A 25,755-nucleotide genomic window follows, 5' to 3' on the forward strand; every position below is an offset into this window, starting at 1 on the left:
TCCTAAAACATAAAATGAAATTCACTAAGTAGTTACTGAAATTGCTGGGTGAAAAAAATAAGGGGCTAATAAAGTCTGAAAATACATAAGATCGATTTTATCGGTATTTAAAGAATTTATTTTGAAAATCGGAGCAGAGCAATATGTAACATTTTTTATCTTCTTCATGCCTTTTTGATATATTTTATACACTACTACACACATAACCCACACTAAATTCACATACACACGCGAATTTACCCTATCACACTCATACATATAATATTATTAAAAAAACTTGTATGTATGTAAATCGTGAATATCAGAATTTAAATCTTGGTGAGTGGAGTTTTACTCTCACGCGTCTATCACTTAAGGTGCAGTTTGATGAACCTAAAGTATCCTAATCCTTTTTAGTTCATCTAATATATTAGTCTTAAAAAATTACTCAATTTTTTTTAAAATATTATTAATCGAACTAAAAAAAGTCGGTATTTGCACTCTATCCAGCACCAAACGTGATGTTGACATGTTCTGGTCGGTAGCCCGACAGCACCAAAATCCCGCGCCTACCTCCCTTGACCGCGAGGTTCTAGCAAAGGAAAATGTCTGCATCTGAGTATGTACGTGACGTGACGCAACGAGCCAGAGGCGTGGGTCCCACCCCCGGTGCACCACAACCACGCAAGTCATGCGGTGCGACAGGTGGTCCGGGTTCAGTTCGCGCGGGCGTCTCTGTCCTCCGCTCCTTCCCCCGCCGTCCAATTTGTTCCCCGTATCCCCTTCCAAGAACCCAGCGCCGGCGCTGTGCCACACAATTCGCCGGCTCCCCGTCCGGCGCCGGCAATCTTGGCGCCCCTCTCCGACTCGGCGGTTCGGCACGGCCAGGTTCGATCCTTCACCCGCTCTCCTTATCCAGTGCTCGCGCTCGTCGATTACCTGTTCATTTGCGCGAATGGAGTTTCCAAACCTTAGCTTTGCCCGTTACGTTTGGTGCCGTCGAGGTTGGTTGCTCGACTCAGGGGCGGCGGGGATGTTGTTCTCGCAAATAAAGATTTTCTACTACCGTTCTTGATGGACGATGTGGTCTTGTGCTTAAGATTGTTTTACTGTTCTTTATGATAATGGGTGGGGGAAGTCTGGAAGCTATTTCAGTCCAATAGCTACTCTTCGGAACATTTATGCTAGGATGGTTTTTACAGATGACTTATACTTTGCTGATCAGGAGGTGCTGCGAGCATGGAGACATACACTATAGATGATGCACTTACAGCAATGGGGTTTGGGAAATTTCAAGGACTTGTTCTTGCCTATGCGGGCATGGGTTGGGCTGCAGAATCCATGGAGCTCATGCTATTGTCATTTCTTGGACCATCGGTGCGAGAAGAGTGGAATGTCTCTGCCGAGAATGAGAGCCTGCTATCAAGTGTTGTGTTTGCTGGCATGCTAATAGGTGCCTGTACTTGGGGCTTTGTTTCTGACAAATATGGACGAAGGTAAAGATTTACTCCTACAATCACTTCTATATTTCAGGTTTTGACTGAGAACCTTTCCTATCCTTGAGTATATCATAACCTCAAACCATATCAGTCCTGTTAAGAATTCGATGTACATATTTCTCGTGTTCAGTTACCCAACTATGGTACATGGGCTGATGGGCCCTTTTTCCGTAAATTTTAACATAAAATTAATATGATCGATATGACAGGATTATAACTGCAATAGTGTACAAAATTACACCCAGATTGCTGAATAGATGCACTTCGATACAAGTCATCAGCAGACTTAAACTTAATGGCAAAGTTGACACAAAAAAAAAAAATCTGCACTATGTTTTTAAGGAGAAAGTTTCGCTTACCATCCTCTACTTTCATGCAAGTCCATGTTGGACCCTTTACTACAAAACGGCTATTCAACATGCTCAAATTTGAGAACCATTGTGATTTTTGTCTCGACTACGGTATTGGTAGGGTTTTGCTCATGGCATCCGACTGGTTAGATTTTCATAGTCAGCAAACTAACAAGCCATGTCAGCAAGCCACCTCATACCGGAGTCATCAAGGATTAGATGATAAAAACAGAAATATTTTTTTCTTCCTCATGTTTTTTCTTTCTTCATGCTCTCTTGTCTCTACTATCTTCCTGTATGTGAACAGCTGAATGCCGAGTCGGATCCACATAAGCAGCCAACATTGCAAAAACCACTTTGAGAACCGTCACGAGGGATGATTTGTATGTTGTACAGGTTTCAAATCTGGGCATTAAAGAACCGGTTTTGTTGCAGAGGTCTAATCAGGACTTCCATGAAACTTGAAAGGATTAAATTGGATGTTTCCCTTTTCTTCAGTGCCATTCTTGACATTATTTTAACTTCCTGTATGCCAAGCATAAACGAGATAAACCTTGCATTCTTCTTATTTCAGGACTGGTTTATTGTGTTCAACTCTGTTTACTAGTGGAGTGGGTTTTCTAAGTGCTTTATCTCCTAGCTATTTATGCTTGGTGACTCTTCGGTTTCTCGTTGGAGTAGGAGTCGGTGGCGGGCATGTGTTTACATCTTGGTTTTTGGAGTTTGTTCCTGCACGAAATCGTGGCACTTGGATGGTTATTTTTTCCCTTTTCTGGACTGTCGGCACAGTCTTGGAGGCTTCACTTGCATGGGTATGATACCTTTTTGCCCCTTTTCATGCTAAATTTGTTCCCAATTGCATGCGCATACTTTATATATAAATTTAAAACCCAAAATGAGGAGTAAACTCCAGAGATACTACACAAGCATGGCCACAATGAAGCTTTCATTAATCAATTATGTGGAATATGATTCAAGCACATTTCTGAAACCGTAATTTTTCGGAATGCCTTTGTTTTTTCAAAGGGACGGCAGGACCTCTGCTGATTTTTTCATAGATTAGAAGGAAAAGAGAGACAAAAGACAAACGAAATGCAGCGTATTGCGCCAAGCCCAAACCTCTCCCGGTTTCGGAACAATAGAGAAGGGAGTGGAGCCCCAACAACAAACACACACAGGCACAAAAATAAGAGAAAAAACCATAGTTGCTTAGATCCTAGTGCTGAAGGAGAATTAATCGTCGTTTGATCCTTCAACTTGCTCCCTCCATGCAACTCTCCTAACCTCGATAGAGTCTTTGATCAGAGCGGCTACCCTTTGAGCAAGCAACGTGTGATTTTGAAAATATCTTCTATTGCGTTCCTTCCAAATGTGCCACCAGAAATATATGACAGTGCCATTGAAATCTTCTCTGTGAGCGTGATCGATATGCTTGTTGGCATGGTGCCACCATGCTTGAATTGTCTGGAAGGAGGCCATCTGAGGAAGTTGTTCTAGCCCGAACCATATGGTAACCTGATGCATGTTTCTTTAGTGAAAGGACAATCCTTACACAAATGAGTGGTCGCCTGATCCTCTTGATCGCATAAACGACAGGTTGTGGTGTCCCCCCAGCCTCGCTTGGCTAAATTGTCTCCCGTTAGAATCTTGTTTTGAAGGAGGATCCACGAAAAGTTTTTGCATTTGGGTTCCACTTTTGCTTTCCATATGTTTTTCATGTTGTACCTTCTGAACTTTCTTAAGAATTGTATGTGATATGCACTTTTTGAATTGTACTCTCTGTTTTGAGTTCATCTTCAGGTGATGGAGTCTTGGGAGCCTTTGGTGATGCTCAACTCTTGTAACTTCTACCAGAGTAGCGCCAATTGATCAGGCTCCAGTTGTGTTTCTATTGAACTTAGCCAATTAAACCATTTGTGATTTGGAAGTGCCTTGCAGACCAACTGTTTTTCCTTCTAGATTTTGCATAAATGCTCGTGGCAATGTTCTTCGGGGCTTGGCCATTGATCTAGCTAGACTGCCAAAAGAGTGTTTTCTTGCCGTCTCCAAGGGTTACGACAATTGAAGCATTGAACAAATCCTGATCCGCCTGATCATAGGGTAATCGCATTTGTGCCCAAGGCCTTTCCCCTTCTTTCCAACTATATCATAACCATCTAAGCCGAAGAGCACGAGCATATCACTGCAAGTCTAAAATTCCCAGACCTCCAAGGGTCTTTGGCATGCACAACGTGTCCCAGTTTACCAGGCAGTGCCCCCCTGTGACTTTCTCCGGTTCGTCGCCTCTCCAAAGGAACGCTCTTCTAATCCAGTCAACCTTTTTAGCGAGCCATTTTTGAAGAGGGAACATTGTAAAAGTAGATCGGCTACAACAAGATGACTGTCTTAACTAACGTTTCTCTTCCCGCCAAGGACAAGAATTTGCCTTTCCATCCCGACAGCCTACTTCCGAGCTTGTCAATCACCGGTTGGATGTCTGATCTCTTCAGTCTTTTGGTGTGTAGCGGTAAACCCAGATAGTGGCATGGAAATTCACATATCTTGCCCGGGAAATTTTGTAGTAACAACTCCATGTGAACTCCCTCGCAACGTATCGGGTAAATTTCAGTTTTCTGCATGTTCGTTGCCAACCCAGAGCATTTCTCGAACACCGAAAGAATCGTGCTGAGAGCTGTGAGGTCAAAGGTGTCTAGACAACAAAAATGGCTGTATCATCTGCATATAAAGAGCATCTCATGGTTGCCCCTCGTGGTAGCATTGGTTTGATGATTTTTGTGTCGTTAGTTCAATCATTCGCTATAAGGGGTCGACTGCTATTATGAAAAGCATCAGCGACAGGGGGTCCCCTTGACGAAGGCCTTTGGTGTATCGAACTTGTTGTCCTGGCTGTCCGTTGAGAAGCACTCTCGAGGTGGAAGTTCTTAAGAGCTTAGATATCCAGTTTCTCCATCTTTGGCCGAAGCCTATGGCTTGCATCACTTCTAACAGATAAGGCCAATTTAAAGAATCAAAAGCCTTCGATATATCGAGTTTGATGAACAAAGCCGGTTTGTTTCATCTTTGCAGCTCTTGGGTTACACTTTGGATGTAGATGAAATTATCATGAATGCATCTTTTCTTGATGAACACACTTTGGCTGACTGAGAGTCTCTTTCCCAATCGGTTTGCTAATATCGTTGTTATGATCTTAGAGACACTATTGATCAGACTAATCAAATGATAATCGGCCACCCTCGAAGTCTCTCCCTTTTTTGGCAACAGAAGGATGAAGGCCTCATTCAAGAGAGCAAGATCCGGAACATTTAGACTGTGGAAACTCTGAATTGCTTCTACCACATCTTCCTTTATAATGTTCCAAGAAGTTTTGTAAAAGATCCCCATAAATACGTCGGAACTCGGTGATTTCTCCTTTGGCATGTTCTTTATAGTTTGCTCAATCTCTTCCTCCAAGAACAGTTGCTCAAGCTCAGATAGGTCAATCATTTGGTAGCCCAGTTGCTCCCATCGAAGGCAAAGTTCTATCTGCTTGATAGTGCCCAATTGACCTTTGAAGTATCTCAGGAGTTCCGCCTCCTTATATGCGGCATTTGTAGTGAACCCTTCTTCTATTTGTAAGGATTGAATGAAGTGTTTCCTCGACGCATGTTGGCTCTAATTTGGAAGAATTTTGAATTCGTGTCACCCTTTTGGACCCATGTCATTCTTGAGTGCTATCTCAAACGGGTACATTCAATCATCACAAGGCCCAACACTTTTTTCTTAAGTAGCCGTCTGAAATCCCTCTCATCTGAAGTAAATATTCTCTGTTCTTGAGCCACATCCAATCTAAGGATTACTTCATTCGCAATTACCAAGCGTAACTTGATGTTCTCGATTGTTCTACGCACCCAAACCTTCAAAGCCTTTACTATTCTGTTTAGTTTGACTCGAAGCCTTAACAAGGGATTCACTATGTTTAATGGTTGTTCTCATGCTTCCTGAATGGTTTCTAGGAAATTTGGCATCTTAACCTAGAAAGATTTGAAGCGAAAACCTGAAAATTTCATTGAAGCTTCCTCACCATTGATCAGCAACGCACAATGATCCGAAGCCATCGAAGATAGAACATGGAGAACTGCTTGAGGGAACAAAAGGTCTCATTCCGGTGTGGCGAAGCATCGATCAATGCAGGTGAGCGTTGGGCACAACATCTCCCTTTAAGCGGCGGTTCTTTGATTTGAAGTTCATCAATAGTTCGCTTGAATCTCCCCATCAAACGGTGATTCTGTCTACCGTTGTTTTTATCTTCGGCTATGTAGATTAGATTGAAATCTCCTAATAAAAGCCATTCGTCGTGCACCTGTTGTTTGACTCCCTTTAGTTCTCAAGGAAAGCCAACTTCTGCTCTTCTGTTTGTGGTTCATATACCGTGGTTAATGACCATGTGACATTATCGTTGAGCATTGTTATATATGCCGAAATGGTGTGCTCTGTTGTTGTGACGTTACTTAGGGAGAAGTGATTTGAAGAACAAATAAGAAGTATGTTGGCACTAGCCCCCAAAGATGGAAGAAAAGCGAAAGATTGTGCGAACTCAGGTCCTAGGGTTTCTATGACATCTTGTTGAGTACATACCTGCATTTTAGTATCTTGCAGACAGACAATTTTGGCCGCCGAGGAAGCCACCATAATTCGCACAGAGGATCTTCTCGATGGGTAGTTTAATCCACGGACGTTCCAGCACAGGATATTACAATTAAACTAAGCCATGAGAGGAACACAAAGCACTACTAAGGAGCTGATTGATAGGGTGAGAAGGTACAAAATTTGACGAACACAACGTCTGACAGCGAATGGTCTTCCTTTGCTACAGTCTTCGTCTCCACTGATTCACCCCACCTGTCTTTTTGAAGCTCAACGGATTGACAAGAAGCAAGAAGCAAGAAGCAACTGATAACTACTAGAGCAAAATTTGGTAACCCCCCAGGGGCGGACAACTCTTGGCACGACGAACACAAACCACTACTACTGAACGCAGGAGATCCACCAATGGCGAAACAACCAGTGATGCTCAAAACACTACTACAAACATCCATAAGAGACCAAGCAATGCATCTTCTCCATCGACGTCCTTCCTATCACACCGATGCCACCTCAGTGGGTGTCACCCTCTTGGATTTCTTTGACTTGAAATGATTCCCCTTATCCACCAGCACGGTGATGACCTCCATCGCAAGTTTGCTGAGAGGCTGTTCAAAGCGCTGCAAATAGCGGTCAGATAAAGATTTTTTAGGCACACTGGGCGGTGAAAGTTTAGCTAATTTTTTGGCAAGGACTTCTTGCGCAAGCTTCTAAGATGTTTTGCCTCATTTAGGTTTGTTTGCAAATCTAACACTGCATCTAGGCGTCTACGGTGTGTGTTGCGTAGAAGCGCGCAAAGGAGGACTTGAAACAGGTTGCTCTGAGCACAGGGGAGGAGGAGGTGTCACCATGACTGAAGCAACAAGATCTTTCAAATTTTGTACCTTAGTGTTGATGTGATCGGCGTTGGTGTCGCGCTCAGACATCATGATTGGGGTACTCTCCCAATTGGTGCTTCCTTCTTGAACTTCCGCTGTCGCGCACCTTTGGACCTCACACGCACTAGTGGAGGTAGGCAGGTGAAGCATCACACTCCGAGTGTTCGATGCTGGAGCGCAAACTTGTTGACCATCATGATCTCCGGTCTCGATCCTGTGGATGTTGGAGTTGTTGATCGTCCCACCAATGTCCTCTGTGGTCACGTCGAAGGCCGCCACGGTCATGGAGAGGTGTGGGGAAGCCGGCCGTAGTAGAGAAGGGCTAAGGAGACCTACATATGGGAGGCTAGCAGACATTTCATCAAGCATAGGATCGTAGGCATAGGAAGCAGAGCTTAGTGTCTTGATTGGGGAAGTGTGAATCAGCATCACCTTCTTGGGGAAGAGAAAGGGTCTTCTAGCGGGGCGGTGTGCAGATCTTGGCGACCAGCAGCGCAAAGGAGACCGTGAACCGCTGCCGCTTCTGGATCCCCTGGTGACAACGACGAACCGGGCTTCTCATGGGGGGGGGGGGGGTGAATAGGCGTTCCCACAAAATAAAACTGCGTAGTGGATTAGCAGAATTTGGAGCTTTCAGGTTCAATCCACTCAAAAGTTCCAAGCTCAACCCGGAGTATTCGGGTACAGAACACGAATTCAAAATTAATGTGTCCCTAAGCAAGTCTAATTGATTGTAATGGTTACCATAGGTTCCAAATGATGTCTAAAGATTTTTCCACGGTTCTCCTGCAGTCACAAGCCCACAATCAAGTAGATCAGGCAAATCGTCTAAAAGTCAGCTAGAATAAATATGAACTCAAGTGAGCAAGGAGATAAAGATTTGTTTCCCAAAATTTGAACACCTCCACTTGAGGTTCCTATGTCCATTGAGGAGCTCCAAATACAGGTTTCTTTCAACCCTAATCCTCACCAAGTGACCACCTAGATCGAGCTTGGGCTTGCTCAAATGTCCTTTTTCCTTACAGAAGTAAGGATGAAGCTTCACAAATGTCCCGAGGCACACCACAAGCTTGGGTGCTCGTCGGACGACGCCTAGCCATCTAGGAGAATGAACCTCCAAGAGTAACAAATGCGATGTCGAACAGCTTAACGATGAACTCGAGTACTCAAAGATGGGAAAGACGCTCACTAGCACTCTTTCTCAAAATCTCAACCCAACTCTCAAATCCTTGTAAGAACTAAAGCCAAGAGGAATTAGGAGAGCTTTTAAAGGGGCTCTGAATGCTTTGTCTTAAGGTAGTTCAGCAGCAAATAAAAGATGAGGGTGAGGGGGTCTTTATACCCAACCCTCAAAAACTAGCTGTTACAGTACTTTCTGGATTTACTCGGAACTTCCAGGATTAACCTAAGACTTTCGGGTTAGCTATAGACTTAGAAACTGATGACCCCTGCTCGAAAACAATTCGAAGGTTCCGACACCCAGAACTTCCAGAGTAAACTCAGAGGCTCTAACCTAGCACTCATGCCCGAACTCAATTCGGAGGTTCCGGCACCTGGGACTTCCAGGTCAACCTGGAACTTCTGAGTTGGATTTAAAACAACAAGCCGAGCACCCCTACTCGAGCTCTACCCGAGGGTTCCGGTAACTCGGAACTTCCAAGTTGCACCCGAAACTACTAGGTACACAGAGCAACAAAGAACTTTTCAGTGTTCATGGGGTGTTTTGTGTCTCTTATTTTTTTTTCTAAAAGGTTACTTTGAGCACTGAGACATCTTTAAATAAATCTACACGCATCCCTCTTGATAGAAAGATATTACTAAACTCAAATTCAAAAGTAAAACAAATTTAAATCTATAGAGTATTCATATGCCGCTTCTCTTTTCCTTTTTTGAGGGTTCCTAACGTCATATAAATTCTTCATAGGACTAATACATGTTAATAAACTCATTTAACTTCATTAGTCACTTAATCGCTTGTCATCAAATATCTAAAAACCCACATAGAGGGTCTAGATACACTTTCATGCATCGGCTCCTCTCCCCTCCGTCCATTCGGCGAAACGGAAATTCCTTCCATCGTAACACATTCTTCGGCACCTCACCATAGCATCTTTCTGCAGCATGTTTGAGAAGATGATAAGGAAATCTTCGGGGTGGTGCTTCATGATTTGACAATCTGAGTTGTGAACTCCAAACTTCAAGTTCAGCATGTCACCAATGTGGTACACCGCAGTTTCATGTTGTCTGTTACCGGCAAGCCAGCACACCACCGCCTGCTATGTAGGTGGACCCTTTTGCGCTTGAAGGCACCCGTTGCGGAGATGCCGCAGAAATCTTGCAGCAGCCGTGCCGCGGGATCTCCCGAGAAAGTCCGCATCTTGCATGTCTTCACGGTGTTGTCGCTCTGGCCAGTGAGGGCTTGAAGGTATGATTTGTCTTTGTGTGTTGTTGCTAGGGGAAGTGTTGGAGTCTGCTGATGTTGAGTGTTGTTTATTTTTGGAACGGATTGCAGATTGCACGTAACAGCGATGTGGCCAAACTTCTTGCAATTCCAGCAACTGGTAGGATCTCTGCACGCAGCAACTCAATGGTCTGCTTCCAGGCAGTTGAGGCATCTTCCTCGCATCCTCTTCAAATATATCTCGTTCCTATTGGCCCTTTGCATTGGCTGCTTGCCACAAGCTAATTGACCTAAAAAAGATTTCTTTATTCTCCACCAGTACCTGCTTTTCACTATCGTCCACTCCTCGTTACTCCGTACCTCTCCTGGATCGTCACGATCCCTTCGTTGTGCTGCAGTAGAGGACTCTGCATATGGAACCACTAAAGACATCTTCCCTCCACAGGCAGGCATGAAGATATCTTCCTTGTCAAAATGCTGGTTTGCCACATTGAAGATGTGGCAGTTGCCTTTGGTATTTCTGTGAGCTGCTTGTCTTGAATGGAGATCCTCCACCGAGTTGGAGCCCTCCAAACTTTGCTTGCTCACTGGATCTTTTCCAGATTGCCCTCTATACTTAAAAGAGACCTTTGGGTCGGAATGGCCATGCCTAGACTGCCTTGATCCACGTTCGGCCGTAGGCCTGCAGTGCTTAGGATCGATAAGAACAACTAAATGATTTATACCTCTCTCCGTGGTGTCGACGAGCTACGGCAGCTCCCGATCTGCGAGACCAATTGCTGACTCGTCGTAACTCAAGGTACAACCTCTTGGACAGTGCCCTCATAGGCGGCCGGTGGTAGGCCAGCCGGCTGTAGGCCAACCTCCCCCGTCAAGTCCACGCAAGTCCCTTGCTCTCTGTAATTGTAAACTCTTGGCTCTTGACATGAAGGCTGCAATCGATTTGCTGAGTAGAGGACTGGGAGAGGAACGGTTGCTGCGAGATCTAGCTAACAGGACCCCTCCTTACTGCCTCTGCGTAGCTCTGCCCTTCGGTCTGCACGCACCTTGGCCTCTGCACGGTGTGACAAAAGGGGTGGCATGGGAGGTGAATCCGGCCCCGCCAGCTTCAGAAGGACTGCATTTCGGTGGACCAACTTGTGGGTTGCCGCATGCACACTGCACAGGCGCATTGGACACCAAAACTGGCAGTTCACTGCAAGATTTGTGGCCTAAGAAGGTTCTGGAGGGCGGGGGCGGGTGGATCTGTTGGAGTGAAGGGGCTGAGATCCTCTGACTTGAGAGAGTGAAGTCACGAGTGAACAGTACCCATGGTTTTACCATGCGAACCGTCGGATTGGAAATAGACGAACGAGATCGATTGCAACAGTTCTAATACAGTACTGTGCTACGGTACAATCGCTATAGTATGTACGGGTACAATATATTTGCTACAGTAAAGGCACATCACTGTTTACCGTCTCACAGAAAATACTGTTCACCGGTGACTTCCTTTCTTCAAGTCAGAGGATCCGGTTCTGAGTGAAGGGAGGAAGGTGGGGATTTGATTTTTGGTGGGTTTTGCGGATGGGCAGTGGAGTCGCCAGAACACTGTTCGCGCGAGAGACCTAACGGCTCCATTACCCCAATTGGTTTATTCTTATTTATATTTTTATGGTCACATGTTTTTTTCTATCAAACTTTATTCATTTACGTTGTACTGCAGGTTGTATTATCATCATTGAATTGGAGGTGGCTGCTGGCATTGAGCACCCTTCCATGCTTCCTTTTGCTTCCTTTCTTTGGAGTTACACCCGAGTCACCGCGGTACCTTTGTGTGCAAAACAGAATGTCTGATGCAACGGTTGTCCTGGAGAGAATGGCCAATGCAAACCAATCAGCTCTTCCTCCGGGAGTTCTGACATACCATCCAGAAACAAAAGGTGACCACAACACTCACTCTTCTGAGAATGAATATCTTCTTCCTGTCAGAGAGAAGGAATGTACAGTTGACAATGCCATGAGCTCCAAATCTGGTGGTATTGCTGCATTGCCTGAGCTATTATCACACAAATTGCTCAGATCAACTCTTCTTCTTTGGTTTGTTTTCTATGCAAATTCCTTTGCTTATTACGGGCTAGTATTGCTGACGTCGGAACTGAGTGATGCAAATAGAAGTTGCACATCTGGTGTGATATTTGAAGCGCACCAAAAAGATGCCAATCTTTACAAAGATACTTTTATCACTAGTTTAGCAGGTATCATACAGTAAAACCCTTAGTTTTTTTTCCATCCTATTATGATGACTGGCTGTGGAATATCCCACTAACTCATGGTTTTACATCTCTACAGAGATCCCAGGCTTAATTTTGTCTGCTGTTCTTGTCGATTGGTTTGGCCGAAAAGCTTCAATGTGGTTCATGATGTTCGCATGCTGTGCTTTCCTTGGACCACTTGTGCTTCATCAGAATGAGTTGTTGACAACTATTCTTCTATTCGGTGCTCGCGCATGTGCCATGGGTAGCTTTACAGTTTTGTGTTTGTATGCTCCAGAGGTTTGTATCAACTTCTTATGGCATATAACGATTTTGTTTTTATGGTAGTTTATTTGTTATACCATGCTTAATTAATCTGTACAAATGCTATCTATTAAGACTTTGTAATTCTGGATATTAAAAGGAAGAACAGGGTTCAACAGCGTGGTTCCATGTAGTTTTGAATATTATGTCCATACAGCCAGTGTATTTAACTTCTAGTTTTGAATATTTGCTGTTCAAGCTTTTCCGTTCATTATATTGGTAGAGGTTGAAAATGAACAAGTTCTAGGAGTAGACCCTCATTAGTTATTATATAACAGAATGAAGAGCCAACGAATCAAACTAACCGTTTGATCTCTTTTATGAAATTGACCGTAGCATTGTGTTTCTTGTTGCTATATCTTGCATGCATTACTATCATTCTCCTAAGTTGCAACTAATTGGTTGGATTCCTGCTTGTAACTGGCACTAATGACATCAGAAACTTGCATATTAACATAAAGCATGTGAACAAGAATACTTTCGATGTCTAATTAGCAAGTAGTCTGAGTATTTATGTATCAGATTTACAAGGTTTAGCACTGAGTTTTGAACCTGGAAACTTTGAGAATACTAGCATAGGATATGTTTGGATTTGTGGCTTCAGAACGGTTCAAGATATTAACCATCTCGGCCATAATAATCTGAATTGACGAAAGGAGGATGTATTCTGAATCCATTCAGATCTCCTATGCATTCTTCTCTCCATCACTAATGTATCCTTTACCGATTTCAATTGTGGTAGATTGTGCGGATCATTAAATTCTGTACATGCTATATCAGCTATATAGACAACTATTAGAACTTATTTTCTTGCAGCACAGTATGTCTTGCGAGCTGATTCCATTCCTTATCTTTGTAGGTGTATCCGACATCTGTGCGCTCAACCGGTGTTGGAATTGCGACCGCCATTGGTAGAGTCGGTGGGGTTGTTTGCCCTCTTGTTGCTGTTGCCATGCTTAGGAGCTGCCACCAAATGGAAGCACTCATGGTGTTTGAGCTCGTCTTATGCCTTGCTGGAGCTGCCTGCTTTCTCTTCCCTGTAGAGACCAAGGGCCGCGATATGGAGTGATGGTGTAAAAGCACTCTTTGGTATTCAGATGGGCTTGTAGTTCATCACCATTCATCAATTATACCATGATTGTGTATATACAGGCTATAGACGAAACATTTTAGTGGATATGAAGTTGGCAAGTTCCTCGAAATATCTGCAGGACTTTCCAAACTTGTTGGACATTCCAGTGGAGTCTCTACTCCCAAAATATTGAAAAGGGGTATAAAACGAGTTACATGTGGAATTCCTTCCAGCCTGTACTTTGTCTAAAATACACAGTACAGTGTTAAAATTTATACAAACAATATTTGGAGCTAGTAGTAAAGAATATCTGGATCATTGGTGTATTGGATGATGCCTGTAGATGAGCTCACAAGATTTTTTTTGGGGGTCAAGTATATTGAATTTCTAGTGTGATTTCCAAATGTGTTACTACTTGAATACTAAACAGAAACTGTTTTTTTATGCGAAGGATGCAATTGAATATCCATTCATCCCTACGGCTCATGAACCAAAAGATCATGAGATCAAATCCCAAAAACTCCAAATAAGCCCCCAAACAATGCAGTTACATGAGATTAGACCCAACTGTTCATTTCGTATGAAAACAAACTCAAATACAGTAAACTGGACTTATATGACTCGGTTGATTAGATTTAAGAATTTCGTTGTCCATACGTATGCATTTGTCGCCCACGAGCTGTGGAAATACAAACAAACTGACCTAAGAGGCTAAAACATTGGTATGAACAGAGCGACTAGCTAAACTGGGTAACGCCAGGTGAAGTATGCCACATGTAGTGGAATTGTTAAGCTTCAGCTCTGGATAGAAAACTTAGCATAACTCTCTCAATATGCTAGAATTGCTAAAATAAGTTCCTTCAACTCATCGTGGCAACAAAATCAGGTAAAGTCAGCTCCCGAGGATCGAGGATACCACAACCATCAGCCCCACTGAAAATGAAACTGAATAAGTAATCGCATTGATAAGAGTTTACATCAGAAAAGAAAATAATAGAATAATAAATGCATACCTCAGGTGCCAAACGCTGCTGATGAACTCTGTTTACTGGGACTCACTATTTACATCACCACTGAGGGAAGGGAAGGAAGGGATGGACTTCAGAAACAGTTTCCTGCCACTCCTATTGATCGGAGACAAGCCGGTGCCAACGCGCAGTGGAGAGATCCTCTTCTTGTTAGGTGACACAATCTTGACGCTGGCAGTGCAGGATGAGTCCCCTTCCTGGATATCTGAAGGACCATTCCCAAGGATCATTTCAGCCACATAGGTATCGAAACGAGGGAGCAAAACATCTGCCTTCATAGGAGACTGAGGGTTGTGCAGTCGGGAAGAGCATCTGGTTGATGACAGCGGCGGCTTGGAACATGTAGATGGAAGCAGGATTGAGGATCTGGAAGGGAGAACTCATCATGATCTGTAAGGGAGGCAAGAATCATGCTAACATCCGTGCACAAGGTATACAAACCTGCATGGCTCAATAGAAGGTGATGTGAGTAGATTCTCGGTGGATGGAAGAAAACCAGATTGGCCAACCACATGCTGTTTCTCAAACTCAAGTTTCTCTTCCTTGGAATTAGCGCTTTTTTGTTTCTCCCCTTGCTCCATTTTCTCAGTAGTTAGCAATAGCACCCCTTCAATGGAAAATAAGAATATCAAAATCTGGCAACTGATAAGGTTACAACAATTGAGAAGTAATTTCTGGGATATTGTTACATTAAAATGGTTTTACAAAGTCACAGAACAACAGAACGACGAAACTTCCTAAAAAGTTATATCCTAAAGTTTGCCCAACTAAAGGAGATTTTGATTTACATTTCTTTTAAAGAAAAACAAAAGATCCTAAATATCATTCGATCAGTACAAGATGTAGCACCTCAACCTTTAAGAACATAACCGTCTAACCCCCAAATATTATAGGAAATCCTAGCACAAATGTACACTAATTTCCAATATGGAACTGGAATTATACAACCGTGACCTATAGCCATGCTGTGGAAAAGAACATGGCAATAAAATGGTAAGCACAGAATCTATCAAATATTTTATTGTTCATTAAATTGAAAAGCATTTCAGTAGGTAGCTTGCATTTTAATAAAGAAAAAATATCAAGAAAGGACTAACTCACCCTCCCTTCTTCCAAAAGAATTCTTACAACTTTCGCATCGGCAACTTATGGAGCACCCTACACCACTCTTGATACAAGTAACATTAAATAAAATAAAGCACATGAAAGTGTCAATATATTAAACAAAATCAGGGGATAAAATCATGACTATAAATTGGCAGGTTAACTAACCTGAAAGCACTCGCAGTATTTTTTAAGACAAAAAGACTTCCTGCAATTGCAGCCTCTTTTATGCCGAGCGGAAGCAGGAGTTTTATTAGAGTCGTCCTATAACATGAAAAGAATGCTATGAGCAATGATGAAGGGGAAAGAAAAGCACAAGTAAAAGGATCTGCTCTTACCACTAATTCCTGACTGGATCCACACGTGCGAGTTACTTTTGGAGCAAATGCTAATGGATTACGAGACTCAGTCCGCTTACGAGTACATAAAACTGTTTCCTCTTGAGTATGATTATTCAAACAGCCTTGACATGAGCAGAATTCTGAACAATAGACTCTAGCAGCGAAACACGCACAGTAACTGCATAGGAAATGACAAAGGATGGTTATTATTTTACATATTGTGAAAGACATGCCAAATACTCTTGGTACTAGTAGTAGAAATACTCTATGAAAAGAGCAAAGCGTAATGGAATCTGTTTAAGGAATTTCATTGGCTGGTTATTCTATTTCCAGATGTCAAGGCACTGCATGCTGAAAGAAACAAAGGGAATTTTCTGTGAGCAAAGTAAACAGAGCAGTTCTCCAGGCAGTAAACATTTTTACCAGTGGGGAGCAACCCATTTAACTTTGTATATGCGGAAGATGCTACTGCACATATTAATAAAAGGCATGAAATTTATAGGATGTTCAAACAGATTTGAACTTTAAAGCTGCTTGAATCCTGTTTAACTTTGTAATGATTATTACCTTACCAAATGGAATACAAAAGTGCAATGTGGTTTTCACTGCTATCAATTCAGGATTACTCTGCCTAATCAGTATGTATAGCAACACTGCCATTTAGAATTAGAGTTATAAATTGAGAATCTCCAAGATATATCAATGTTCACTTGATGGGTCATTCTGGTATGAAAAGATGTGAAGAAACCACAATTACTGTACTTGAGAAGCTGGAAAAAATCAGCTTGCTCAAGAACCTTACAGATAGTGGGAAAGTGTACATGAATAACAGTATATTTCATGGAACCTTACAGTTTTAAGCATTTTGACTTTTTACAGCTACAACTTCTGCATGACTCAGCATCACTGTTTTGAAACTTACGCCTGCAAATGCAAAGTTCCAAACATTTATTATTTATGTAGTAAACATTCTATTTATACAGAGGCATAGCTTACTTACCTTTTTTTCTTGTGAATTTCTTGGCCAGACTCATCAGCTTTAGGCATGGTTTTCTGAGAAGAGTGATCATTTTGATTATGAACGTCCACCTCACTACTATAGGGAACAAGCTCATGGCCAGAAACTACTGATTTCATTGGACTATTGTGTTTAGGTGGTAGTAGAGGATTGTCATATGGCATTATATCTTTTGGAATCGAGGCAACAGCATTCAGATGCAAACCAATGCCAGGCAATGCCAATGCAGGGGATCCCGCAGGTATCAGGTTGGCATCGCCACCGATACGTGCATGATGAAGATTCAAGGCACTTTGGACACTCATATTTGATGCCCCTACCTTTTCACTGAAGAGGCTACGCCTATGCATACCACATTGATGCTGGGATAAGGCCTGCCAGATGAAAACAAAATGTTGTACTTCTGTGACAAGAATTTCGAATAAGAATTAAAAAAAAACTAAAAAGCACGCAGCCAAATCAAAATTGCACAAGTAGTTCTGTTAGATTACACAAAATTTCAATTGTACAGTTTCTAGCTTGTCAATAAGACAAACAGAATGAGTTTCAAATTTGCAGTCGGCAAACAAATAAGCACTTTTACTATCAATCAAGCCTATACTAAAATGTAAAGGTAAGACAGAAAGAACTATAAATGGTATCAAGAAGCATACATTGTCCATTGGGGTGTCATCGCTGGGAACTTTGAATGTGTCAAAGAAATAGTCATTTGAAACCAACTGACTTTGACTAGCACCAGGGAGCATTGTGGGGCCATAATTTGTCGCAATACCTTCTGATGCACCAGCACAGTAAACATGAATATCATCCGCAGCATAATTTCTACTTCTATTTTCTGAAACAATTTTTGTGGATCCGGAGAGTTGAATCCAGCTTGAAGTCCCTATTTGACTCCTTTGGAAGTTTGGATCGAGTGCTTCTTCAGAAAGTTGAACATAGACATCCCTGTTCAACGTGGAAAGACATACAATAACGTATAAAATCATATAAACAAGAAAAATAACACAAGGTTACCTGATTGTGAGCTCAGATTCCTTTTGTGGATTTACTTGTGGAGAGGCAAAGAGTGAAGAAACAGGTGGCAAATCTGATGGCTGGGCATTTGGTACTGAATTAGGCTTCAGTGTAGCTATAGGGGAAAGACTATTGATGAAATCGAAGACAGGAGAGTCCTGCAGGTGTGAAATCTAATTAGAAATTCACTCAAGACTCCAGAAATTTAATTACGAAACAAGTATCTTTTAATCTGAGTGTGCAGTAATTGGCTGCTCAATCGAAAAATAAAATCCCATGAGAAAAACGTGCGTACTTGTGTAGGTATACGCAGAGGCAAATTACTAGTGGGTTAAGATCACCAGATTACTTAATTTGCTAATTGTAACGGAGGCGGTTTGGTGCTCTCTTGAAAAGTGTTAAAATCACAATCTTAAAAAACAAATAGAGGGCATATTTTGAAACCACCCACTAGCACACAAACCATATTACTTTATGATTTGTGCAAGTGTGTGAACAAGAACAATACAAAGGGGAAAGTATCTGCACAAAAAAAAAATGGATATGCTGCAACTGAACAAGCTGATTCATTTCTATCTAAAGGTGGCACTTTTCAGCATCAAGCACTCAGGTGACACCTATAAATCCACATGGTTTGCGTTGCTAGTGGACAGAAATCCTGGTCTCTTTCAACACAAAAAAGCCCCACAAGTAATGCGATAAAATCATGGGATATTTCAGTATTTGTCACTCATAAAATGGGGGGAACCAAAAGTGATGCGATAAAAGCTTACGTTTATCAACAAGGAGAATTTCATATTGTAACAATTCGTTTTGCCGATGCACAAACCGCAAATGCTCCCTCCTCAAATCGAACAACTAGACCACTTGATATCCGAAAACACCAAACTAAGTACTAGTACCAAAAAAAGCCCAAAACGTTGAAAATTAAGGAAACTCTTAAGGAAATGTGTGATTAGGGAGGCGAACCACGACCAAAAAGGAAGGGGGAAAATGCAAATGCTACGAGTGGAGATGCGAGACAAGCACACCACGAAGCGATCACAGCCCATCCTAAACCCTAATCCCCCCACCAAGCAGGCAGCCCAAAACCCCAACCAGCCGATCCTGCGACCCCAACGAACCCAATCCCCAATATTAATCTGGGAAGACGAAGTAACAAAAAAAACCCTGCATGCTTTCACCAGCCCACCCATTCATCCGAACACATCTCGTCCCAATCCCATCACGGAACACGACCGTCAGAAAACTACGAGAAAGGAGACACCTTTAGCGCTAGAAACAAAAGCGGCGAACCGCGGCGGGCGAGAAAAGTGCGGACCTCGTAGAGCGCGACGGCGGCGGACGATGGTGGTCCGGCTGGGGGGCTCTCCGGCGCGTCCATCTGGTCCGGCGATGTCGAGAGAGATCTCCCGCGCCGCCGTGCCGTCTCTGCCTCTCTACTTTCCCTCCTCGTTCGGCGCCGCCTCAAGCGCTCGGCTTCAGTTGAAGGCGGTCGCCGTGGGCGGGAATACTGCTTTTTTTTCTGAGATGGGGCCCGGCTGTCGGTGAGTCTGATGGATACGCACGCGTCTCTGGAACGTGGGCTGGCTACTCACTAGCCCGGCCCGGCCCGGCCCGGCCCTTGTCCTGGCGATCATCTTACATTCATACGCACCCCAATACTGACGGGAACGCATATGCAGCTCGCATGGCATATGCAATCTGCCATGGTTTTGTAGCTGTGATGAGTAATTGACTTATGTTGTATTCAGTATTCTACTACGATGTGTTTAGTATCATGCTATGTTGTATTCAGCAGTGTGTTGTGATGCGTTCAATATTTGCTTCGACTTTAGAGTTTAAATTTGTGGGCTTTTGAGATTGCATGCATTGGAGATTACGTTATGCTAACCAGAGTTGGTGGAGAAGTTGGTAAGTTACTTGTGGAGATAGAAGTGTGTTTCTTGTCTCATGATGTATATGTCAATGGAGTTAACATGACGTTCAACGGCGAGGATGATTGAAATTAAGCGGGGTGAAGTCATGGGTGATCCACATCGTGTATATGGAGAGGTCAAGACGTACTAGATGTTTGATGAATACAACGTGTTGACCAAGTCAAAGCAAGCGAGATACCATTGCAAGTGACAAGACAGTCTGAGGAGTAGGAGCTAGAGAGACTTGCCAGCGGTCAGGATCATGGGACGAGGTGACGCGCGTCGATATCAGAAGACTTGCTTAGGATGTAAGCAAGCGATCGGAAGTCATGCTTTAAGAAACGTGTAAGTTAGTTTCGTGGTTTCGCCTCACTCTTCTTCCTCGACCGATCCAACGAGTTGTTTCAAAGAGTTCACTAGATCTTATAAGTCAATTGAAAAGGATGGATCTGGTCCACTAAAAACAACCAATCATATACTTTATTGAGATATGTAATTAGCTCCTAGTATATGAAAGAATGAAAAAGTGCTTTCGTTCTTGTGGAATAAGAAGTCCCCATACCTTAATGAAATAAAACTCTAGTGTGCATGAAGATACACGTGGTAGCATCACAAAGCTTGCATTGAGGCGAAGCTAAGTCGTGTAGAGCCCGATGACATTCGGAAGAAGGAGAAATATTTGGACGAAAATACTCTTGGTGGTAGGTAGGGTGTATTGGAGGAGAGATGTATTTTGGAACAATGTCCCAAGATGGACTATAAATAGAAAGCTAAGTCGTGAAGAGTCCAATGGCATTCAGATGAAAGAAAAATATTTGGATGAAAATGCCCTCAGTAGTAAGTAGGGTATATTAGAGGAGAGAGGTATTTTAGGAAAATGACCTGAGATGGCCTATAAATAGAGATGGACAGTTGTGGAGGCCTCTCGAGCCTTTAGAGAGCCCTAGAGATCAGTTTGGAGAGAGTCCCTAGAGATAGGAGAGAAAGTGAAAAGAGAAAAACGAGAAAAAGATAAGGGTTTGAAAGAAATCTTGTATACCAAAACAAAAGAGAAAGGGAGTGTGGTGACTTCTATCTTCTGACTGTAATTTCTCTCGTATCAATGAAAGAGCTTATTCCAAATCTCTTGTGCCATTCTTTCTTGTTTACTTTTCTATTGGCTCCCTTGTAAGTTTTATAAGTTTACTTGTTTTTCTTGAATTTCATGTGTTTTGATAAGATCTTTTGTTGAGAAAGGATGTGGGTATTGGTATTGGTATGATTTGAATGGAATCCTACAAGCTCATATGGAGGATTTGAAGGAATTGCTTGGTTTTACCTGTTTTTAGTGTTTTTGGGGGAGATTTTGTTTTCCTTCAAATATAAGGTTTTTGGGATGGATTTGTAGTGTTTCTAAGAGCTATGACATGTGTGAGCATTCTCAAAAGACTAACTATCAAGATCTCTCACGAGCTCCTTAAAATCCATTATTCTCGGTTTTGTTGCTTTTCCCTTCTCCAAGTTTTCGAAAAAAAAAACAGCAAACTTTTTTGCTTTCTTGGCTTGACTTCTATTGGAAAAGGTTCACTATGGTTATATCTACCTCCCCACCAAGTTTCATGAGATTTGTATTTTATTTGAATTGATTTAGAGATTTCTATGAAAAGTTTGAGGGCTATTTTTTAGGTTTCATAATTTGTTCAATAGTCAGCATGGAATCGTTTAGTAGCTTTATTTTTCAATAGTTATCTTATGTAGTTTGTTCTGAATTATTGAATGTATTTATGAGAAACTGGCTGACTATGTAACTACTGAAGATATTCATAGCCTTATTGAATCTCGTTTAGTATGTCTGAACCTTTTACTCAGTAATTCGCAAGTGATTTTTAAGTAACTCTTCGTTGGGTTTTCAACTACTAACTGTCTGAACTTTGTATTTTCGAGGTATTATATTGACTAACAACGCAACTACTGAAGATATCTATAGCCTTACCGGATCTCATTTAGTATGTCTAAACTCTTTACTTAGTAGTTTGCAAGTATTCCTTCAGTAACTCTTCTTTGGATTATTGACAAGCTACACTTAAGCTAGCAGCTTTCCTTTACTAGTTCCGTTGCTTTAATATATTTCTCTTTTGTGTTGCTTCTGCATTGCCTCGAGGTCATCCTAACTTGATGTCTAGGGTCAGTAGCTCCGTTGTGAGTACGTGATCTTGGTCAATTGGAAGAGATGTGCGTTGGATAAAAAATTAGGATAGACCATTCAAGAAATTGGTGTGGCTCCTATTTACCTTCTCCCTCGTCGTCTTTGTTGACCTTCATGGCCGCATATTATATCTCTGAATAATGAATAACCATATCCATACACTATGATTTGGTTTGTCAAGCGGTGTCTTAGATTATCTACATCAGTGACTTTTGGAAATGAACCCACCACATGCTTGCACAACAAGAACATACTAGCTCATTCGGCACAACAATCTTAGAGCCGGAGCTGAAAGTCCTATTCTGGTGTAGCAAGAGCTGAAAATCCTATTCTGGTGTAGCAATGTCACAACTACATAATAAGCGAATCAACGATGCAGTTAGGACTTGCATTACTGGCCCATACTATATCGGACTCGCGTCGCCCCTGGAATTTCTACGCGGATCGAAGCACCTTGTGCACCAGCATCTCACATTGAAAGTCTCTCTTTCCCCATAGAGATGTCGACTCGCTCTGCTCGTGTCGCTAGCTGCCTCTCTCTCCATGTCTTCATCTGTCTTTTCTTTTTATAGGGCTACGGTAAGGGAAGGCGTCAGCTTGAACTTTTCATTGATACTCAAAGGATTGTGGTGTAGTACCTTCGTTCTCAAATAGATGTCGTTTTAGAAATTTAATTTTGTTTTTAAATAGATGTCGTTTTAGGTTTTCAAGTTGGTGTTTTACTAGAGTATCCATATTAAAGTCTATTAGAATGTAGAGTTTCAATTCAATGAGTGTGGTGGATTGGTGGCTTATGTGCCATTGATTGTATATTAAAGAAATTAAGAAGGGTAAATATGTCATATATGAAAGAATTTACTGTATATCAAAAACCAAAACGACATCTAAAAAGAACGAATATAGTACAAGAATTGTGAATGAAGAATAGAGACAAAGGGGTGTGCCCGGTTATGCTACTACATATGCCAGGCACTGACTCCAGGCACATGTGTTCAACATATCCAAAGCTCCAGGTCCACGGTGGCCAAGAGGAGGATCAAGGCCGACGGCTCCAAATGTTGCACGTGATGGCGGAGCACACCAGTGTGGCAAGCTGGTCGGCAAAGCAAGCCGAACCATTTCATCCAGTTTGATCCCTTGTAACACAGATTGAAAACTATGCAACTCAGAGGCGGCTACAACGGTGAGGTGGGCTATAGGTGTAGATTCCAATCGTCATTGCCATGCACGCTCCCGGTGTGGGAATGGCTGACATGAGCTTTGGCAATGGAGCAGGATCAATCTAGTGGTCCTCCTAGAAAGTCGCGGTGCGCCCATCACCGATGGGTAGGGACTTCTATGTGTAGAGAACATAGTCTTTTATATTGAAAGGGATAGGTGACATTCTAAGAGGGGCTATATATAGTTTTGATCTCATAGACTAGTCGTTGCTACAACGGTAACATTTTTACTGACCACCGGAAGGTACAACGTACACCAGCTACAAACATCGGATCATCTGGTGTGGATCGATCACAAAAACTAGCCTTTAGATCTATTGATCCTCTGGCGAAGCCTCCTTTGTATGCATCGGACCATCTAGTGTGTATATGTCTATTTTCCACTCAACAGGAACCTCTTGGCCTTTACTCTAGCATCGCTTCCAAGATATACTCCAAACCATCCAGCGTGTCTAAATCATTTTTTACATTGAACACAAAGAATTCCCTCTGGATTTTGCTCCGGTGATGCCTCCGTTGTGTACGCCGAACCATCCGTTGTGTACAACTTGAACCTGAAAACACTTTGGTGTCTTCAATTGCTTCAGTGTCGGACCATCCGGTGTATAGAGCTTTTCCATAACTCATTTAATTCAAATTTCTTTGAGTTATATCTTCTCATCCAATTTCTCAAGTATGCATCCATGAGATCTACTAAAGCATATACTTGATAAGCATGTTATTCTCACTAACTATATTGTCATAAATCACCAAATTCACAAGCATACCCTAAAAAGACCATGTTCGCTATAATATCCTCTTTTGGTGATTGATGGCAACACAACCAAAACAAGTGACAAGCATATACTTGATAACCATATTAATCTCATTGACTATATTGTTATTAATCACCAAAATCACATACATGTTCTAAAAGGGTCATGTTCGCTACAATCTTTCTATGTTTATGATTGATGACAACACAATCAAAGCAAGTGGTAAATAATAAATAATATCAATTATAAAGAGTACAATGTGTTACCTCTTTACTTAGATGCATGATAAGAACAACAAATAATACCAATTGTAAGAAAAATATCACATTTTCGTCATACCATGTTCTTACCTTCACTTTGTCCCCTTTTTATTGTGACTATCATGAAAACAATTCTTCATCTTTCTCCATCGTCATTATCTCTATTTGTCAACAATCTTGCATCTTTACATCTTGCTTTGGTCTCTAAAATTCTTTCCCTTTGCCAATAATCTCAAAAAGTCTACAGACACATATCGAACTTATGGAAAAATGTTAAAGCACTAGGGAAAGAATTTCATAAATTATGATCCATTTAAATAGTATCATTTTGTGGCGTGAAATGGTTATGTTCATACCATTTGAAAATAAAAACAATGGATCACAATTCACAAAGCTCTCATGATATGATCTAAACTCCTCCTATATGTGTGCACACATATGATGTAGGTGTGTAACATATGCACAACTAGATAATATGTTAAGATAGGAAGTTTAAGTCATATTATACATAGAGATAGCTTAAAACATCAAATGAGTTGATAAAGATACCACTTGAAAAACATGTTAATCTCAAAATCACAACTCATAGGATATGTCCCCCCTAAATATATGCATACAAGTGTCAAATACTTGTGAGAGATATACACTTGTCATTGATAATAATGGTGAATGGTACATTGTAGGTTGGATTCATGACACATAAAAGATATCGCTTGTAGAAATATACTATGAAAAAAATCTACAACTGATAAACCATATAGGTTGCTCATAGGTTAGAGAGAAACACAAGCAACATACTATATGAAAAACTACACTAGGCATTATAGGAAAATAAAATATGCATAGGCAATCCTAGACAAGATAAATGTACTAGATACAAAACAAAAGCATGAACAAAATCTAGTTACCATTACCTCTTTTACCATTGGGTGGGAGAATTGAGTATATGATGATCAAGGTTTTCATCAATGTGCCAAATATTGTACACTTGACTTCTTTGCTTCAACCTTCACTTTATCTTGTGCATCAAGTCTCCAAATCCCACGAGCCGATACGTAGACTTTAAGTTCTCTTTGGAACTCAAACTGATTGGGGGCCCTTTGTATTAGTGATGATTTCCTTAGGCACCTAAATGGGTTGGTTCCACCTACTCCTTTCGCCCAACCAAGTGTGCAACAACTTTGCTATTGTCATTTTTCTTAAGCTTGTAGTAGTTGCTCTTGGTCTTGTGATTGATCTTGTAGTTGAGCTTAGTGTAGATGTTAGGTCTTGTTTGAAAGGTTCATTGTTTTCTTCTTCTTATTGGTCTCCTTTTTGACTTACTTGTATTGGAAGGACTTGTGGCTTTCTTGATGACACTTGAAGTATGTCACGATGTATCCCTCCGTAAGTTTGTTCACCATGTTGTCATGGTTATCTTGAGAAGGTTGGATATATTTTTTGCCATTTAATCTTGCTAAGTCCTTCTTAAGCTTCTCCACTACTTGTTTGAGCTCATCATTCTCTTGTGCAATGAGATCATTATATGATTCTACAACAATATTCTTAAGACAT

At 41.7% G+C, this 25,755-nt stretch overlaps 2 protein-coding genes across 4 annotated transcripts; one reads left to right on the plus strand and one right to left on the minus strand.

Moving 5' to 3' along the window:
* Window positions 1-680: 680 nt before the first annotated feature.
* LOC133912921 (organic cation/carnitine transporter 7-like) lies at window positions 681-13,653 on the plus strand. 3 transcript variants are annotated; one of them, XM_062355901.1, is made up of 6 exons: window positions 681-867; window positions 1,182-1,475; window positions 2,403-2,640; window positions 11,433-11,964; window positions 12,059-12,261; window positions 13,145-13,653. In XM_062355901.1, the coding sequence occupies exons 2-6, from the start codon at window positions 1,219-1,221 to the stop codon at window positions 13,352-13,354; spliced, it is 1,440 nt and encodes a 479-aa protein (XP_062211885.1). In that variant the 5' UTR covers window positions 681-867; window positions 1,182-1,218; the 3' UTR covers window positions 13,355-13,653. The 3 variants fall into 3 exon arrangements, with proteins under 3 accessions (XP_062211885.1, XP_062211884.1, XP_062211886.1); XM_062355900.1 differs by having other exon boundaries at window positions 1,205-1,475; XM_062355902.1 differs by lacking the exon at window positions 681-867 and having other exon boundaries at window positions 1,329-1,475; window positions 2,510-2,640.
* A 309-nt stretch (window positions 13,654-13,962) lies between these two features.
* LOC133911170 (CRC domain-containing protein TSO1-like) lies at window positions 13,963-19,357 on the minus strand. Its single transcript, XM_062353377.1, has 11 exons — window positions 19,184-19,357; window positions 17,863-18,020; window positions 17,502-17,793; window positions 16,831-17,222; window positions 16,683-16,754; window positions 15,828-16,008; window positions 15,658-15,753; window positions 15,487-15,553; window positions 14,827-14,992; window positions 14,371-14,751; window positions 13,963-14,290 (listed from the first exon to the last, which is right to left on the minus strand). Exons 1-10 carry the CDS (start codon window positions 19,244-19,246, stop codon window positions 14,403-14,405), a joined length of 1,836 nt encoding a protein of 611 aa, XP_062209361.1. The 5' UTR covers window positions 19,247-19,357; the 3' UTR covers window positions 13,963-14,290; window positions 14,371-14,402.
* Window positions 19,358-25,755: the final 6,398 nt, after the last annotated feature.

Source organism: Phragmites australis, chromosome 3 (assembly GCF_958298935.1).
Source record: "Phragmites australis chromosome 3, lpPhrAust1.1, whole genome shotgun sequence".
Taxonomy (NCBI): Eukaryota; Viridiplantae; Streptophyta; class Magnoliopsida; order Poales; family Poaceae; genus Phragmites; species Phragmites australis.